Source organism: Balaenoptera borealis (assembly GCF_965194805.1).
Source record: "Balaenoptera borealis genome assembly, chromosome: 13".
In the NCBI taxonomy this organism is placed as follows: Eukaryota; Metazoa; Chordata; class Mammalia; order Artiodactyla; family Balaenopteridae; genus Balaenoptera; species Balaenoptera borealis.
This window is the reverse complement of record NC_138870.1, coordinates 53,360,103-53,379,513: the sequence shown is the minus strand read 5'-3', so window position 1 is coordinate 53,379,513 and position 19,411 is coordinate 53,360,103. Positions and strand designations below refer to the sequence as shown.

Here is a 19,411-nt window from a genome sequence, read left to right as displayed (position 1 = left end):
CCCAAGTCCTCTCTACATTCCCCTCCTCTGCTCAATTTTTTTACATGGTATTTATCACCATCTGACACTATATATATATGACACAATATATTTTATTGGTTTGCCTCCTCCAATAAGCATTTAAGTTCTAAGAGGGCATGGACTCTTTTGACTGTTTTGCTCACTGCTCTATCCCTTTATGGCTAAAATAGTTTTTGGCATATAGCAGTTGCTTGAAAAATATTTGTTGACTGAATGGATATAATATGATTACACTAGCCATTAGAGAAATGCAAATCAAAACTACAATGAGGTATCACCTCACACCAGTCAGAATGGCCATCATCAAAAAATCTACCAACAATAAATGCTGGAGAGGGTGTGGAGAAAAGGGAACCCACCTGCACTGTTGGTGGGAATGTAAATTGATACAGCCACTATGGAGAGCAGTATGGAGGTTCCTTAAAGAAACTAAAAATAGAACTACCATATGGCCCAGCAATCCACTACTGGGCATATACCCTGAGAAAACCATAATTCAACAAGAGTCATGTACCACAATGTTCATTGCAGCTCTATTTACAATAGCCAGGACATGGAAGCAACCTAAGTGTCCATCGACAGATGAATGGATAAAGAAGATGTGGCACATATATACAGTGGAATATTACTCAGCCATAAAAAGAAACAAAATTGAGTTATTTGTAGTGAGGTGGATGGACCTAGAGTCTGTCATACAGAGTGAAGTATGTTAGAAAGAGAAAATCAAATACCGTATGCTAACACATATATATGGACTCTAAAAAAAAAAAAGTTCTGAAGAACCCAGGGGCAGCACAGGAATAAAGATGCAGACGTAGAGAATGGACTTGAGGACACGGGGAGGGGGAAGGGTAAGCTGGGACGAAGTCAGAGAGTGGCATGGGCATATATACACTACCAAATGTAAAATAGATAGCTAGTGGGAAGCAGCCGCATAGCACAGGGAGATCAGCTCAGTGCTTTGTGACCACCTAGAGGGGTGGGATAGGGAGGGTGGGAGGGAGATGCAAGAGGGAGGGGATATGGGGATATACATATACGTATAGCTGATTCACTTTGTTATACAACAGAAACTAACACAACAGTGTAAAGCAATTATATTCCAATAAAGATGTTAAAAAAAATATATGATTGCGCTAGCAATACTGAATGGATATGATCACACTAGCAATAGAGTCAGGATTTCTTTTTTTCCCTTTTTTTTTTTTGTATTTCTATGCCTGATTGATTGGTTATTTTTTACAATTTCCAACCCCTTTTCTTTGAATGAAAGATTTCTTAAATTGTATAATGCTTTACAATTTTCAAAAGTTTCACACACATAATTTCATATAATCACATAATAACCCTTCTTCCTCCTCTACCTCTAAATTGCCTCTCCTGCTTCCCTCTCCTCACTGGTAACCACTAGCTTGTTCTCTGTATCTGTGAGTCTGCTTCTTTTTTGTCTTATTCACTAGTTTGTTGCATTTTTAAGATTCCACATTAAGTGATATTAAACAGTATTTGTCTTTCTCTGTCTGACTTATTTCACTTAGCATAACACCCTCCAAGTCCATCCATGTTGCTGCAAATGGCAAAATTTCGTTCTTTTTTATGGCTGATTAGTATTCCATTATATATATATACCACATCTTCTTTATCCATTCATCTGTTGATGGATGCTTGGTTTGCTTCCATATTTTGGCAGTTGTAAATAATGCTGCTATGAACATTGGGGTGCATGTATTGGTATCTTTTCAAATTAGTGTTTTTGTTTTTTTTCCAGTTTTTTTGTTTTTGTATATACCCAGGAGTGGAACTGCTGCATTACGCAGTGGTTCTATCTTTAGTTTTTTAAGAAATCTCCATACTGTTTTCCACAGCAGCTGCACCAGTTTACATTCCTACCAACAGTGCCCTTGTCTCCACATCCTCACCAATATTTGTTATTTGTGCTCTTTTTGATAGCCATTCTGACAGGTATAAGGTATAAGCCATTCTGACAGGTATGAGGTGATATCTCATTGTGGTTTTGCTTTGCATTTCCCTGATGATTACCAATGTTGAGCATCTTTTCATGTGTGTGTTGGCCATCTGCATTTCCTCTTTGGAAAAATGTCTTTTCAGTCCTTCTGCCCACTATTTAATCAGGTTGTTTGCTTTTTTGATGTTGAGTTGGATGAGCTGTTTATATATGTTGGATATCAACCCCTTATCAGTCGTATCATTTGCAAATATCTTCTCCCATTCAGTAGGTTGTTTTTTCATTCTGTTGATGGTTTCCTTTGCTGTGCAAAGGCTTTTAGGTTTAATTAGGTCCCATATGTTTATTTTTGCTTTTGCTTCCTTTACTTTAGGAGACAGATTCAAAAAAAATATTGCTGTGATTTATGTCAAAGAGTATTCTGCCTATGCTTTCTTCTAGGAATTTTATAGTATCTGGTCTTATATTTAGGTCTTTAATCCATTTTGAGCTTATTTTTTTTATGGTGTTAGCAAATGTTCTAATTTCATTCTTTTACAGGTAGCTGTCCAATTTTCCCAGCACCACTTATTGAAGAGAATGTCTTTTCTCCATTGTATATTCTTTCCTCCTTTGTCATAGCTAAATTGACCATAAGTGTGTGGGTTTATTTCTGTGCTCTCTAGTCTGTTCCATTGATCTATGTGTCTGTTTCTGTGCTGGTACCATACTGATTTGATGACTGCAGCTTTGTAGTATAGTCTGAAGCCAGGGAGCGTGATTCCTCCAGCTCTGTTTCTCTTTCTCAAGATTGTTTTGGCTATTTGGGGTCTTTCGTGTTTCCATACGAATTTTAAAATGATTTGTTCTAATTCTGTGAAGAATGCCACTGATATTTTGATAGGGATTGCATTGAATCTGTAGATTGCATTGGATAGTATGGTCATTTTAACAATATTAATTTTTTCAATCCAAGAACAAGGTATATCTTTCCATCTGTTTGTGTTATCTTCAATTTCTTTCATCAGTGTCTTATAGTTTTCTGAGTGTAGATCTTTTACCTCCCTAGGTAGGTTTATTCCTAGGTATTTTATTCTTTTTGACGAGATGGTATATGAGATTGTTTCCTTAATTTCTCTTTCTCATAGTTCATTGTTAGTGTACAGAAATGCAACCAACTTCTGTATATTAATTTTGAATCCTGCAACTCTACTGAATTCATTGATGAGCTCTAGTAGTTTTCTGGTGGCGTCTTTAGGATTTTCTATGTATAGTATCATGTCATCTGCAAATGTGACAGTTTTACTTCTTTCTTTCCAATTTGGATTCCTTTTGTTTCTTTTTCTTCTCTGATTGCTGTGGCTAGGACTTACAAAACTATGTTGAATAAAAGCAGTGAGAGTGGGCATCCTTGTCTTGTTCCTGATCTCAGAGGAAATGCTTTCAGCTTTTCACCATTGAGTATGATGTTAGCTGTGGATTTGTCATATACGGCTTTTTTATGTTGAGGTATGCTCCCTCTATGCCCACTTTCTGGAAAGTTTTTATCATAAATGGATGCTGAACTTTATCCAAAGTGTTTTCTATTGAGATGATTATATGGTTTTTATTCTTCACTTTTAAAATATTTATTTATTTTATTTATTTATTTTCTTTATTTTTTGGCTGTGTCGGGTCTTAGTTCTGGCACATGGGATCTCTGTTGAGGCATGTGGGAATCTTTTGTTACAGTGCACAGTCTCTTCATTGTGGCGCGCGTGCTTCTCTCTAGTTGTGGTGTGTAGATTTTCTCTCTCTAGTTGTGGCGTGTAGGCTCCAGAACACGTGGACTCTATAGTTTGTGGTACACGGGCTCTGTCATTGAGGCACGTGAGCTCAATAGCTGTGGTGTGTGGGCTTAGTTGCCCCGCAGCATGTAGGATCTTAGTTCCCCAACCAGGGATCAAACCCGTGTCCCCTGCATTGAAAGGTGCATTCTTAACCATTGGACCACCAGGGAAATCCTCCCAATTACTGTTTTTGATATCATATTCTACATCTAATTGTTTTGTGTATCCCTTAACACAGGGGTCCCAACCCCTGGGCCACAGACCAGCAGTGGTCCGTGTCCTGTTAGGAAATGGGCCGCACAGCAGGAGGTGAGTGGCGGGCGAGTGAGCAAAGCTCCATCTGTATTTACAGCCGCTCCCCAATGCTCTCATTACCACCTGAGCTCCACCTCCTGTCAGATCAGTGGCAGCATTAGATTCTCATAGGAGGGCGAACCCTACTGTGAACTGTGCATGTGAGGGATCTAAGTTGCACACTCCTTGAGAATCTAATGCCTGATGATCTGAGGTGGAGCTGAGGCAGCGATGCTAGCGCTGGGGAGCGGCTGCAAATACAGATTATCATTAGCACAGAGGTGTGACTGCACAGAGACCATAATAAATCAATTGCTTGCAGACTCATATCAAAACCCTATCAGTGGGACTTCCCTGGTGGCACAGTGGATAAGACTCCATGCTCCCAATGCAGGGGGCCTGGGTTCAATCCCTGGTCAGGGAACCCTGGTCAGGGAACCAGATGCCACATGCATGCTGCAACTAAGAGTTCACATGCCACAACTAAGGAGCCTGCGAGCCGCAACTAAGGAGCCCCAGACCACAACTAAGGAGCCTGACTGCCTCAACTAAGGAGCCCACGTGCTGCAACTAAGACCCGGCACAACCAAATAAGTAAATTAATTAAAAAAAAAAAAAAACCCTGTCAGTGAGTGGCAAGTGACAAGCTGCATCTTATGGAGTAGACTGGACATAAGCAACACACTTCGGGTGTCACTGTCTCCCATCACCCCCAGATGGGACCATCTAGCTGCAGGAAAACAAGCTCAGGGCTCCCACTGATTCTGTATTATGGTGAGTTGTATAATTATTTCATTATATATTACAATGTAATAATAATAGAAATAAAGTACACACAGTAAATGTAATGAATGCACTTGAATCATCCCCAAACCATCAACAGCCCCACCACCCCAAGTCTGTGGAAAAACTGTCTTCCACAAAACTGGTCCCTTGTGCCAAAAAGGTTGGGGACTGCTGCCTTAACTGCTTATCGTGGATATGGATGATTTTACTACTTTTGTATTTTAACCTCCCTACCAGCTTCGTGTGTGGTGATTTCCTACTTTCACTGTATGTTTGCCTTTACTTCTTTCATTTTGTAATCTTCTTCTTTCTAGTTGCGGCATTTTCTTTTTTCACTTAGAGAAGTTCCTTTAACATTTGTTGTAAGGCTGGTGCTGTACTCTTTTCGCTTCTGTTTGTCTGTAAAGCTTTTGATCACTCCATCAAATTTGAATGAGAGTCTTGCTGGGTAGAGTATTCTTGGTTGTAGTAGAGTCAGGCTTTCTAAAAGAGAGTATCTGCTCCAATTAATGTATTTCTAGATCTAAAAGGACATTTTTTTTTAGGCATTACTTCTCTGATGACTCTGCTTTACACATGAAACTCCATTTATTTATCTAAAAATAAAATAAATGATCCCCAAATTTCTTCCTTCAGTCCATGAACACCTGTTTCATGATTACCATGTAAAAGATGGAAGAAAGTTAACCCAGTTAAATCCATCCATTCATCCATCCATCCATCCATCCATCCATTCCCCACTTATCCTGGCCTACTTTATTCAAGGTCCTATGTTACATCTGGGGATTCAAAGAAGAATAGTACATGGCCTCTGTCCTCAGGGTGGTGTCAGGTTCCTGAAGGTGTGAGGAGTATGGCATGCCAGTCTTGGAACACTGAACTGGTTTGCCGAACATCTCAGAGATGAACCTAAGACTGTTACTGTCATTTTCAATCTCCTGTGTTCAAATCTGACTAACAAATATTATTGAGGAAACCTGAACAATTGACATTTGCATATGATAGTTACCAGCATTCCCCTTCAAGATGGACTATAGGAGAGTCTCTCTATTTTTAATGTATATAACATAGTTTCTTCACAACTTTAATTACTAATGTATCTTCTGGAGAAAGACTGGTATTAATGGAGTTAAAAATGTCTGTGAAAACCTGTGCTGTCACACAAAGCAACTCTCAGATTGGAGACAAAATGGATGAATCAAGTAGACATAGAACTTACTGTTCTCTTGCTGAAACCCAACAAAGCTTATCATTCCCATCTTGTTTCAAAATGTTCATTAGTGCTTGTCTGGATGAATTTTCATAAATGGTTCCTACGAAATTACACAAGTATGGTCTTTCATTATGCAGCATTGACCAATTCGCCTCCACCACAGGAAAATTCCTGTATCTATAAAAATAAGTACATGTGAGTTAATAATATATGACAATAGGGCTAGCAAAATTTCCATAATCCAACATCTTAGGTAGTATGATGATGTAGAGAAAAGAGATTTAAAATATGATTTTCTAAACCCCAAATTATAATTTTCCATTCTTACTTTGGAAAAGTTCCTAAATCTACTGACTTAAAAAAAAATTCTCACTTTGACATCTTTTACAAAATTGCTATAGAGACTATGTGCCTAAAGTGCTTTGTTTTTTCTATTCTTCAACTTCCATTACTTACCTGAAGTTATAAGGCAGGTTGAATTTAAGACCTTAAAGGTATAAAGAATCTTCTACATTCATAATAATCATGATTTAATTAATGTTTTAGGCAGGTGATGGAAAGATTACAGAATACATATTGCTATAACAAAGAACTCCAACTCCAAAGGCTTATCAAGTAGATAAAAAACAAAACCCCTACATCCCACACAGGAAAGGCCTGTTGCAACTGGCCCATTCTAATGGGCATTTGGTAATTCCAGGCATCAAATTATGTGCCTGAACTACAACCTTCACGTAACAGCAAAGCTTAACGTAACAGTTAGTCTATAACAGGTTTTCTCGATCTCAGCATTACTGCCATTTGGGCCAGATAATTCTCCATTGTGGAGGCTGTCCTCTACATTGTAAGATATTTAGCAGCAGCCCTGGCCTCTATCCACCAGATGCCAGTACAACCTCCTCTCTCCACTTGTAACAACCAAATATATCTCCAGACATTGCCAAATATCTCCTGGGGGCGGGGGTGGTGGTGAAATTGCACCTGGTTGAGAACCACTGATCTACAGAAAAGATACTGGCTTTGTCCAACATTACCAGAGTTACTGTGAAGAAGTAATTCTTTTGTTTCAAAACATTTTACAAATATAGGCTCTACAGAAGGGATAGATTTTTCAGAGCACCTTAAACTTGGCTATATCTAACAAACCTTTTTGTCTGCCCTATCCTAAGCCTGCTGAGTCAGAATTTTGTTGTGGAAGGCCAGGGAATATGTCTTATTAATGTGCTTTCCTGGTGATATTTGTGTAGCCAACTGGGCAGCAGTCTAAGGTCACATTTTGTAACCAGTGATAAAATAATGCATAACGAACATCTGATTCAAATACAGTATCATATTACTGAGCTATTTCATAATTCATCCATTCAACAAATATTTATTGAGTGCCTACTCTGTAGGCGCTGTTTTAGGCTCTACAGATAAAGTAGTGAACAAGAGACAAAAATCCCTGCCATCAGGAAGTTTATGTACTAGTGGCAACTTAAAGTCAACTTACTGTTATTCAAAGGCCCTCTATTAACAGAGTGATACAAAATAAGTTTCCAGTTCTATAGAAAGACTTTACATATATTACATACTATTTAATTACCCTTTCTTTTTACACAACAGATTTGTGCAAATTCTGTCAGTCTTAGTCGCAGACCTGAGTATATTATAATCCTCCCAAACCCCAGGGTCAGTGTGCTCTTCATTTAATATTGGATCTAAAGTAAGGATTTAAGGGGACTTTGCTGGCGGTCCAGTGGTTAAGACACCACGCTTCCACTGCAGGGGGCATGGGTTCGATTCCTGGTCAGGGAACTAGGATTCCACATGCCATGTGGCATGGCGTGCCCCCCCCCAAAAAAAAATAAAGTAAGGATTTAAGAAAACTCTGTATCTATATAGTTATATAGGTATAGTTATATAGATTCTATAATTGTTTTAAGAAGGTCCGTCTGTCTGCCATCCACTGCTAAACATTTCTGTAAGGTACTACTGATAAACTTGAAAATTCATCCTATGACTTGGGGTTCTAAAATACAAAAATGTAACTCATCTGCTCTCCTCATAAAAGTCTAAAATACTCTAAAAACATCATTATTATTACCAAAGCATGACACCAAACCATATTTTTGCCCATAGAAAAGGTTGTACATGGCCTCAATGAGCTCAGAAGAACTACATTTATTACAAATTTAAAACACAATCTTGCTGATACAGAAATTCAGATCTTAGAGTCTAAAAACATGTAATAATATTTGGTACTTACGTTGCTACTCCTAAAGGCCACTGAAAAACATCCATGTTATTAATCCAGGGGCTGTCATATATTATGAAAAGTAGTTCCACAGAGCCTCCATTTCTTTTGAGAAACTGGTTTATCCACTCATTATTACAATGTTCATTTCCAAGCAAAACAACAGCAAGATGCTGGAGTTTTTGAGTTTGCACTAAATTTTGTGCATAAAGTAACCACTGGGTGGCATAAAAGACCTTTGCTTTTTCTCTTCCATTTAGAATGAGTACCACATTATTCTCATCGACAGAGAAGTACCCTGGGACCACAGCTGGACCAGTGATGAAGCTGTTAAAAACAAAACAAAAACAAGAGACAAACAAAAAGAGAACAAAAGTATTTGGTATCAGAAGTTTTAAATCATTTTATATAAAGTATATAATGAAACTTAATCCATATTCTTTCTAGAAATAATTTCTATAACACATGTTTTTTTGAACAACTCTGGATGATGGGACATAGATGTAGATTAATGGGAAACTTTGGTTGTAGACAGATTAATTATATGCAAATTTGAAAGTACCCACAGGAAAAAATATTTACCTTATATATCTAGTAAAAGTATAAATATAAAAATTTGAATGGGAAGATATATATAACAAATTCACGATAGTTAGTGGTTGTCTCTTAGGAGGAAGGAAGAGGAAAGGGCCTGAGGAACAATACAAAGAGAGCATTTATTGCCTTTACTGGAAATATCTAATTCTTTTATGAGGAAAGTTAAATATCTGAAGCAAATATGACAGAGAGCCAGAATTTGTTAGTTCTAGGTGGTGGGTAAATGGGAATCTATTGTATTACTCTCTATTATTTAACGTATTTAAAAAATATCATAAAAGGAATAGATACATTTCATAACTCACATTTCATATTATGTGCTGCTTCAAACAACCAATACCATTGAAATATTTTACACGAATATGTATTAAATACAAAAAATACCATTTAACCTATCGTAAACTTAGTTACAATGGTCCTAGATCCTTTGCAACCTGCTCAAACATTTCTTTATAACTTGCTAGAATCTTTTAATATTTAGTACAAATATGCTGAAATCCTGCTTTTTTTGCTTATTGTTGGGGATAAAAACTAACATTATTAAATGCCTTTTATATACATGATACGTAGGCACTCTGCACAGGTTATCTTTAACCTCCACAACAACTCTGCAGAGGAGATTAGTCCCCCATTTTGCATTTGGGAAATCAGGCTTAAGTTGCACAACCTGTGACGGCAGCATCAAGTCTTGAATCAAGATCTAACTTCAGAGCTTGAGTCATTCCCATGACACTATGGTTAACAAGTACTCGAATTAGTAGATATTAGTTAAAACACAAAATATAAATATGTATTTTGTCTGTGTACGTACCGTATGAATTCTATGACATTATTCTACAGTGATAAGCTACAGGGATCAGAACTGCATTTTGAGTCTGCCTTGGACAGGAAGATGCCAAATAATTCAGCGATCATTTAGTAATTTAAGAGAATGGGCAGAATCTGTGGGGTTAGAAAGCACTTTAAAGAGGATGATGATAATTATGATAGGTTTAAAATACTTATTATTGGTAGTACATGAACACTTTTTCTCTCCTTTAAAATTATAGGTGGGAATAGTTCTAATTTTATTGATCGACACAAATTAACAAAAGTATGATTCATTCAGGGCACATTTGACCCATCTTGGAATCTCCACAGCTCTCTTTTTGTAGAATGGTCTCACATTCCGGCAAGCAGGCATGTCAGCTCTTATGCTCTGACTAATTGGTTTTCTAGACCTCAAGGCCATGTTCAAGTAATAGTGAAAGCCCCTGGGGTCGATGCTCCGGAGCTAAGGTATAGATCGGAGGTTCCCATATTTTCTTGGTTCCCAAGACTTTCAGTGTTTTAGTAATTTTTTCAAGCCAGAAGAAATGAGTAATGGTTCAGTTTTTTAAGTTGTTAGATCCAAATAACTTAGTATTTATGTCCTAAGAGCTTAGAAGCCACTTAAGAAATAATACACATACACTGAAGGAAAAAATAATATTCCTATTTCATTCTTAACTAACCACACATACTTAATAATGGGATGTGTGCACCCGTTGAGCACTACACAACTTCTCAAACCTCGGAATCAGAGAGGACACTACCACGGTCACTGCCTGTTCCACTTTGATTTTTGCACAGTACTTGGATTTGATCACAGCAACCATAGGAAATCCAGCTCCACAAATGTATGACATCTCTGAAATGGATGTAGGGTGATCTAATGTTGAAACTGTGAACTACCTCAAACTAGTTTGCATGGTGTTTGACAGATGTGAAGTATAATTGTGATTCCTACAAATATTTAAAATATTTTGTGGTGCCCCAGGGTGCTTTATTATACAGTTTGGAAAGCACAGATTTAGGTAAAGAAACTTTAGGGGTAAAAAAAAAAATCCCATAAGATTCAGATAGCTGTGTGTGTGCTGGGAGGTGTGTTAGTCAGACTGCAGTGGGTTGAGAAGTGAATGAGAAGTAAGGGGACAGTAAGAACTAAGTGGGGAGAAATGCAAATCAAAACTACAATGAGGTACCACCTCACGCCAGTCAGAATGGCCATCATTAAAATGTATACAAGTTACAAATGCTGGGGAGGGTGTGCAGAAAAGGGAACCTTCCTACACTGTTGGCGGGAATGTAAATTGGTGCAGCCACTATGGAAAACAGTTTGGAGGTTCCTCAAAAAACTAAAAATAGAGTTGCCATATGATCCAGCAATTCCACTACTGGGCATATACCCTGAGAAAACTGTAATTCAAAAAGAGTCAGGTACCAAAATGTTCATTGCAGCACTATTTACAATACAGATGAATGGATAAAGAAGATGTGGTACACATACACAATGGAATATTATTCAGCCATAAAAAATAATGAAATAATGCCATCTGCAGCAACATGGATGGACCTAGAGGTTTTCATACTAAATGAAGTAAGTCAGAAAGAAAAAGGCAAAAACCATATGATATCACTTATATGTGGAATCTAAAATATGACACAAATGAACTTATCTACAAAACAGACTCACAGACATAGAGAACAGACTTGTGGTTGCCAAGGGGGAGGGGGATGGGGGAGGGATGGATTGGGAGTTTGGGATTAGCAGATGCAAAGTATTATATATAGAATGGATAAACAAGCTTCTACTGTATAGCACAGGGAACTATATTCAACATCCTGTGATAAATGATAATGAAAAAGAATATGAAAAAGAATGTACATATATGTATAACTGAATCACTTTGCCGTACAGCAGAATTAACACAACACTGTAAATCAACTATACTTGAATAAAATAAATTAAAAAAAAGAAGTAAGTGGGGACAGTAAGTGTAGACAACTCTTCTGAAAGTGTGGATGAGAAGGTGAGAACGCAATAATGAGTGAAAGGTGGGAGACAAAGGAGCAAGGAAGTAACCGATGGAGCAAGGTCTTGGGATACGCAGAAGGGATACCCAGGTGGAGGGAGTTAATACTGAACACAGGTGAGGGAGATCACCTCATTGTCTGAGAGCTGAGGAAAGAGAGAAGGTTAGGTGAGGGATCACATAGAGATCATGTAGGCAAATGTTAGAGGAGCAGCTAGTTAAGGGAGATAATTGTGGATATTCTTGAGGAAATAGACGCAGGGTTGTCTGCTGAGAAAGCGAGGGTTAGGCAGGTGTTGGGTAGTGGCCTAGAGAAGAGTAGAAAAATCTGCTTTTATTCTTTCTGTATTTTCTGTCTTGAACGCATACTAGTTATCCAGTCATGCAAGCTAGAAACCAGGGAGCTGTCCCATTCAATTCTTGCTCTCATCTAATAATCCTTAAATTCTGATAGTTTTGTCCGCAAATTTCTAAAATTCCTGGCTCTGCCAGAATACCACTTCCCAATTTCATCCCTTATTTATATCTCTGCTGGATACTTATAGTTTCCTAACGCAATGTCCTGGTCTGCCTGCATTCAGCTGTCTCCTTCAAATCATTTTTCCACATGGCTACTAGAGACATCTACACAAAAAACATACATGACAATTACCACTATCTAGCTTAATCATCTTCAACTGCTTTTCACTGAACAAGAATAAAGTCCAAGAGCTTTAATGTGGCAAATACAAGGCCCATGATGATCTGGCCCTTGCCCTCCACTCCCAATATGAGCTACCCTACCCCATCTTCATGCTTTAGGGATTCTGAATGGTTTGCGATTCTATGCACAACCCAAGCTGTTTATCAGTTCTTAGGCCCAGATATTGCCTCTGCTGGGAATATAATCACTCCTCTCACTGCCTTCCTAAATCCTACTAATCTTTTAAGACTTAGCTCAGGTATCACCTCCTCTAGGAAGCCTTTCTTGATAGGCCCCATATCCACAACTCTACTCATATTGAGTTAGTGGCCTTCCCTCTATATTTACCTAACAACTAAGGAGTATGCACGTCCTTACCATTATGCTTTGTATAAGGTATAAAAATTATTTATGTGTTTATCTCAGCCACTAGTGTGTGAACTCCCTGAGGCTAGGGAAAAGTATTTTATTCACTTTGAAATCCTCAGAGCCTAGTATGAACTAACTAGCAGGCACTCAAGTAAATGTTGAATGAGTAAGCCATAATTCTCTTTAAGGGAGTTATCTGCTCTACCAATTTATTTAAGTTCTCCTACTGCATTTAAAATATAAATCAAGTTACAAAAATTCAATTTAATAATAAATTTCCAGCTATACATTTATTACATAAAGTAGGGCATATGTATGAGATATTATAGTATATTTATGAATGATAAAAGATGTATTTTAGTTTCCTAAAGTTATTAATCATGCATCAGTCACAAATATCCGTTAGCTGAGAAATGAACATATTTAAGGAGCTCATACACAGAATTTTAAAATGGTGACTTGCTCTTCTAGATTTCTTAGCATATATTTAATAGTCAGAACTTGTAATTTTCAATATTTATTCTTTTTCTGCTAGGTTTGGTTAAAAACTTCCTTCCCAATAAGTACTTTCAAAACTTACAAAGTCCAGAGAAATCATGTGAATATTGAGTTCTAAGCTGAACGTGAGCAAAATATATATTTTTTAGAATCCAATATAATTTTGTTTCATTTTTTCTAAATTCAATGAGTGCTACTGAACAAACGCTATATGCTATTATATTAAGTGAGTTACAGATAAGATTAATAATTGCCAGCTAAGAGTCTGGCAAATGCCTTGATAAAGAATAAGCGCACAGATTTCTCCTTAGCAACTGCGGGACCGCGGCGGCGCTTGCCTCCCGGGAGACAAGAGGTAACCTCAGTTTTGTATTTTCTTCGTACTTGAACCATATAGTTTAAAGTTTTTTTTAAAAACCCCTCCCCCTTGGAGTGGATTAACCAAGATGGCGGAGTAGAAGGACGTGCTCTCACTCCCTCTTGCGAGAGCACCAGAATCACAACTGGCTGCTGGACAATCATTGACAGGAAGACCCTGGACTTCACCAAGGAGGATACCCCACGTCCAAGGACAGAGGAGAAGCCACAGTGAGACGGTAAGAGGGGCGCAATCAGAGTAAAATCTAATCCCATAACTGCTGGGTGGGTGACTCACAGACTGGCGAACACTTATACCACAGAAGTCCACCCACTGGAGTGAAGGTTCTGAGCCCCATGTCAGGCTTCCCAACCTGGGGGTCCGGCAACGGGAGGAGGAATTCCTAGAGAATCAGACTTTGAAGCCTAGTGGGAATTGATTGCAGGACTTCGACAGGACTGGGGGAAACAGAGACCCCACTCTTGGAGGGCACACACAAAGTAGTGTGCGCATCGGGACCCAGGGGAAGGAGCAGTGACCCTGGGGAAGACTGAACCAGACCTACCTGCCAGTGTTGGGGGGTCTCCTGCAGAGGCGGGGGGTGGCTCTGTTTCACTGTGGGGACAAGGACTTTGGCAGCGGAGGTTCTGGGAAGTGCTCCTTGGCGTGAGCCCTCCCAGAGTCTGCCATTAACCCCACCAAAGAGCCCAGGTAGGCTCCAGTGTTGGGTTGCCTCAGGCAAAACAACCAACAGGGAGGGAACCCAGCCCCACCCATCAACAGTCAAGTGGATTAAAGTTTTACTGAGCTCTGACCGCCACAGCAACAGTCAGCTCTACCCACCACCAGAGCCTCCCATCAAGCCTCTTAGATAGCCTCAACCACCAGAGGGCAGACAGCAGAAGAAAAACTACAATCCTGCAGCCTGTGGACCAAAAACCAGTTACAGAAAGATAGACAAGATGAAAAGGCAGAGGGCTATGTACCAGATGAAGGAACAAGAAAAAACCCCAGAAAAACAACTAAATGAAGTGGAGATAGGCAACCTTTCAGAAAAAGAATTCAGAATAATGATAGTGAAGATGATCCAGGACCTCGGAATAAGAATGGAGGCAAAGATTGAGAAGATGCAAGAAATGATTAACAAAGACCTAGAAGAATTAAAGAACAAACAAACAGAGATGACCAATACAATAACTGAAATGAAAACTACACTAGAAGGAATCAACAGCAGAATAACTGAGGCAGAAGAACGGATAAGTGACCTGGAAGACAGAATGGTGGAATTCACTGCTGCGGAACAGACTAAAGAAAAAAGAATGAAAAGAAATGAAGACAGCTTAAGAGACCTCTGGGACAACATTAAACGCAACAACATTTGCATTATAGGGGTCCCAGAAGGAGAAGAGAGAGAGAAAGGACCAGAGAAAATATTTGAAGAGATTATAGTCGAAAACTTCCCTAACATAGGAAAGGAAATAGCCACCCAAGTCCAGGAAGTGCAGAGAGTCCCATACAGGATAAACCCAAGGAGAAACACGCTGAGACACATAGTAATCAAAGTGGCAAAAATTAAAGACAAAGAAAAATTATTGAAAGCAGCAAGGGAAAAACGACAAATAAAATACAAGGGAACTCCCATAAGGTTAACAGCTGATTTCTCAGCAGAAACTCTGCAAGCCAGAAGGGAGTGGCATGATATACTTAAAGTGATGAAAGGGAAGAACCTACAACCAAGATTACTCTACCCAGCAAGGATCTCATTTAGATTTGATGGAGAAATCAAAAGCTTTACAGACAAGCAAAAGCTAAGAGAATTCAGCACCACCAAACCAGCTCTACAACAAATGCTAAAGGAACTTCTCTAAGTGGGAAACACAAGAGAAGAAAAGGACCTACAAAAACAAACCCAAAACAATTAAGAAAATGGTCATAGGAACATACATATCGATAATTACCTTAAACGTGAATGGATTAAATGCCCCAACCAAAAGACATAGACTGGCTGAATGGATACAAAAACAAGACCCATATATATGCTGTCTACAAGAGACCCACTTTAGACCTAGGGACACATACAGACTAAAAGTGAGGGGATGGAAAAAGATATTCCATGCAAATGGAAATCAAAAGAAAGCTGGAGTAGCTATACTCATATCAGATAAAATAGACTTTAAAATAAAGAATGTTACAAGAGACAAGGAAGGACACTACATAATGATCAAGGGATCAATCCAAGAAGAAGATATAACAATTATAAATATATATGCACCCAACATAGGAGCACCTCAATACATAAGGCAACTGCTAACAGCTATAAAAGAGGAAATTGACAGTAACACAATCATAGTGGGGGACTTTAACACCTCACTTACACCAATGGACAGATCATCCAAAATGAAAATAAATAAGGAAACAGAAGCTTTAAATGACACAATAGACCAGATAGATTTAATTGATATATATAGGACATTCCATCCAAAAACAGCAGATTACACGTTCTTCTCAAGTGCGCACGGAACATTCTCCAGGATAGATCACATCTTGGGTCACAAATCAAGCCTCAGTAAATTTAAGAAAATTGAAATCATATCAAGCATCTTTTCTGACCACAACGCTATGAGATTAGAAATGAATTACAGGGAAAAAAACGTAAAAAAGACAAACACATGGAGGCTAAACAATACGTTACTAAATAACCAAGAGATCACTGAAGAAATCAAAGAGGAAATAAAAAAATACCTAGAGACAAATGACAATGAAAACACGATGACCCAAAACCTATGGGATGCAGAGAAAGCAGTTCTAAGAGGGAAGTTTATAGCTATACAAGCCTACCTAAAGAAACAAGAAAAATCTCAAGTAAACAATCTAACCTTACACCTAAAGAAACTAGAGAAAGAAGAACAAACAAAACCCAAAGTTAGCAGAAGGAAAGAAATCATAAAGATCAGAGCAGAAATAAATGAAATAGAAACAAAGAAAACAATAGCAAAGATCAATAAAACTAAAAGCTGGTTCTTTGAGAAGATAAACAAAATTGATAAGCCATTAGCCAGACTCATCAAGAAAAAGAGGGAGAGGACTAAAATCAATAAAATCAGAAATGAAAAAGGAGAAGTTACAACAGACACTGCAGAAATACAAAGCATCCTAAGAGACTACTACAAGCAACTCTATGCCAATAAAATGGACAACCTGGAAGAAATGGACAAATTCTTAGAATGGTATAACCTTCCAAGACTGAACCAGGAAGAAACAGAAAATATGAACAGACCAATCACAAGTAATGAAATTGAAACTGTGATTAAAAATCTTCCAACAAACAAAAGTCCAGGACCAGATGGCTTCACAGGTGAATTCTATCAAACATTTAGAGAAGAGCTAACACCCATCCTTCTCAAACTCTTCCAAAAAATTGCAGAGGAAGGAACACTCCCAAACTCATTCTATGAGGCCACCATCACCCTGATACCAAAACCAGACAAAGACACTACAAAAAAAGAAAATTACAGACCAATATCACTGATGAATATAGATGCAAAAATCCTCAACAAAATACTAGCAAACAGAATCCAACAACACATTAAAAGGATCATACACCACGATCAAGTGGGATTTATCCCAGGGATGCAAGGATTCTTCAATATACGCAAATCAATCAATGTGATACACCATATTAACAAATTGAAGAAGAAAAACCATATGATCATCTCAATAGATGCAGAAAAAGCTTTCGACAAAATTCAACACCCAGTTATGATAAAAACTCTCCAGAAAGTGGGCATACAGGGAACCTACCTCAACATAATAAAGGCCATATATGACAAACCCACAGCAAACATCATTCTCAATGGTGAAAAACTGAAAGCATTTCCTCTAAGATCAGGAACAAGACAAGGATGTCCACTCTCACCACTATTATTCAACATAGTTCTGGAAGTCCTAGCCACGGCAATCAGAGAAGAAAAAGAAATAAAAGGAATACAAATTGGAAAAGAAGAAGTAAAACTGTCACTGTTTGCGGATGACATGATACTATACATAGAGAATCCTAAAACTGCCACCAGAAAACTGCTAGAGCTAATTAATGAATATGGTAAAGTTGCAGGATACAAAATTAATGCACAGAAATCTCTTGCATTCCTATACACTAATGATGAAAAATCTGAAAGAGAAATTATGGAAACACTCCCATTTACCATTGCAACAAAACGAATAAAATACCTAGGAATAAACCTACCTAGGGAGACAAAAGACCTGTATGCAGAAAACTATAAGACACTGATGAAAGAAATTAAAGATGATACCAACAGATGGAGAGATATACCATGTTCTTGGATCGGAAGAATCAACATTGTGAAAATGAGTATACTACCCAAAGCAATCTACAGATTCAATGCAATCCCTATCAAATTACCAATGGCATTTTTTACGGAGCTAGAACAAATCATCTTAAAATTTGTATGGAGACACAAAAGACCCCGAATAGCCAAAGCAGTCTTGAGGCAAAAAAATGGAGCTGGAGGAATCAGACTCCCTGACTTCAGACTATACTACAAAGCTACAGTAATCAAGACAATATGGTACTGGCACAAAAACAGAAACATAGAGCAATGGAACAAGATAGAAAGCCCAGAGATTAACCCACGCACCTATGGTCAACTAATCTATGACAAAGGAGGCAAAGATATACAATGGAGAAAAGACAGTCTCTTCAATAAGTGGTGCTGGGAAAACTGGACAGCTACATGTAAAAGAATGAAATTAGAATACTCTCTAACACCATATACAAAAATAAACTCAAAATGGATTAGAGACCTAAATATAAGACTGGACACTATAAAACTCTTAGAGGAAAACATAGGAAGAACACTCTTTGACATCAATCACAGCAAGATCTTTTTTGATCCACCTCCTAGAGTAATGGAAATAAAAACAAAAATAAACAAATGGGACCTAATGAAACTTCAAAGCTTTTGCACAGCAAAGGAAACCATAAACAAGACGAAAAGACAACCCTCAGAATGGGAGAAAATATTTGCAAATGAATCAACGGAAAAAGGATTAATCTCCAAAATATATAAACAGCTCATTCAGCTCAATATTAAAGAAACAAACACCCCAATCCAAAAATGGGCAGAAGACCTAAATAGGCATTTCTCCAAAGAAGACATACAGATGGCCACGAAGCACATGAAAAGATGCTCAACATCACTAATTATTAGAGAAATGCAAATCAAAACTACAATGAGGTATCACCTCACTCCTGTTAGAATGGGCATCATCAGAAAATCTACAAACAACAAATGCTGGAGAGGGTGTGGAGAAAAGGGAACCCTCTTGCATTGTTGGTGGGAATGTAAATTGATACAGCCACTATGGAGAACAATATGGAGGTTCCTTAAAAAACTAAAAATAGAATTACCATATGACCCAGCAATCCAACTACTGGGCATATACCCAGAGAAAACCGTAATTCAAAAAGACACATGCACCCGAATGTTCATTGCAGCACTATTTACAATAGCCAGGTCATGGAAGCAACCTAAATGCCCATCAACAGACGAATGGATAAAGAAGTTGTGGTACATATATACAATGGAATATTACTCAGCCATAAAAAGGAATGAAATTGAGTCATTTGTTGAGACGTGGATGGATCTAGAGACTGTCATACAGAGTGAAGTAAGTCAGAAAGAGAAAAACAAATATCGTATATTAATGCATGTATGTGGAACCTAGAAAA

At 38.0% G+C, this 19,411-nt stretch overlaps 1 protein-coding gene across 2 annotated transcripts in view; it reads right to left on the bottom strand.

Moving 5' to 3' along the window:
- Nucleotides 1–19,411, bottom strand: part of RXYLT1 (ribitol xylosyltransferase 1) — a 39,075-nt gene that overhangs the window by 8,463 nt on the left and 11,201 nt on the right. For both annotated transcript variants that reach the window (XM_082351268.1, XM_082351267.1), the window contains exons 4-5: nucleotides 8,337–8,651; nucleotides 6,095–6,265 (exon numbers count right to left, since the gene is read on the bottom strand). In XM_082351268.1, coding sequence (XP_082207394.1) covers nucleotides 6,095–6,265; nucleotides 8,337–8,651 — 486 coding nt within the window. The remainder of the gene's footprint in view (nucleotides 1–6,094; nucleotides 6,266–8,336; nucleotides 8,652–19,411) is intronic.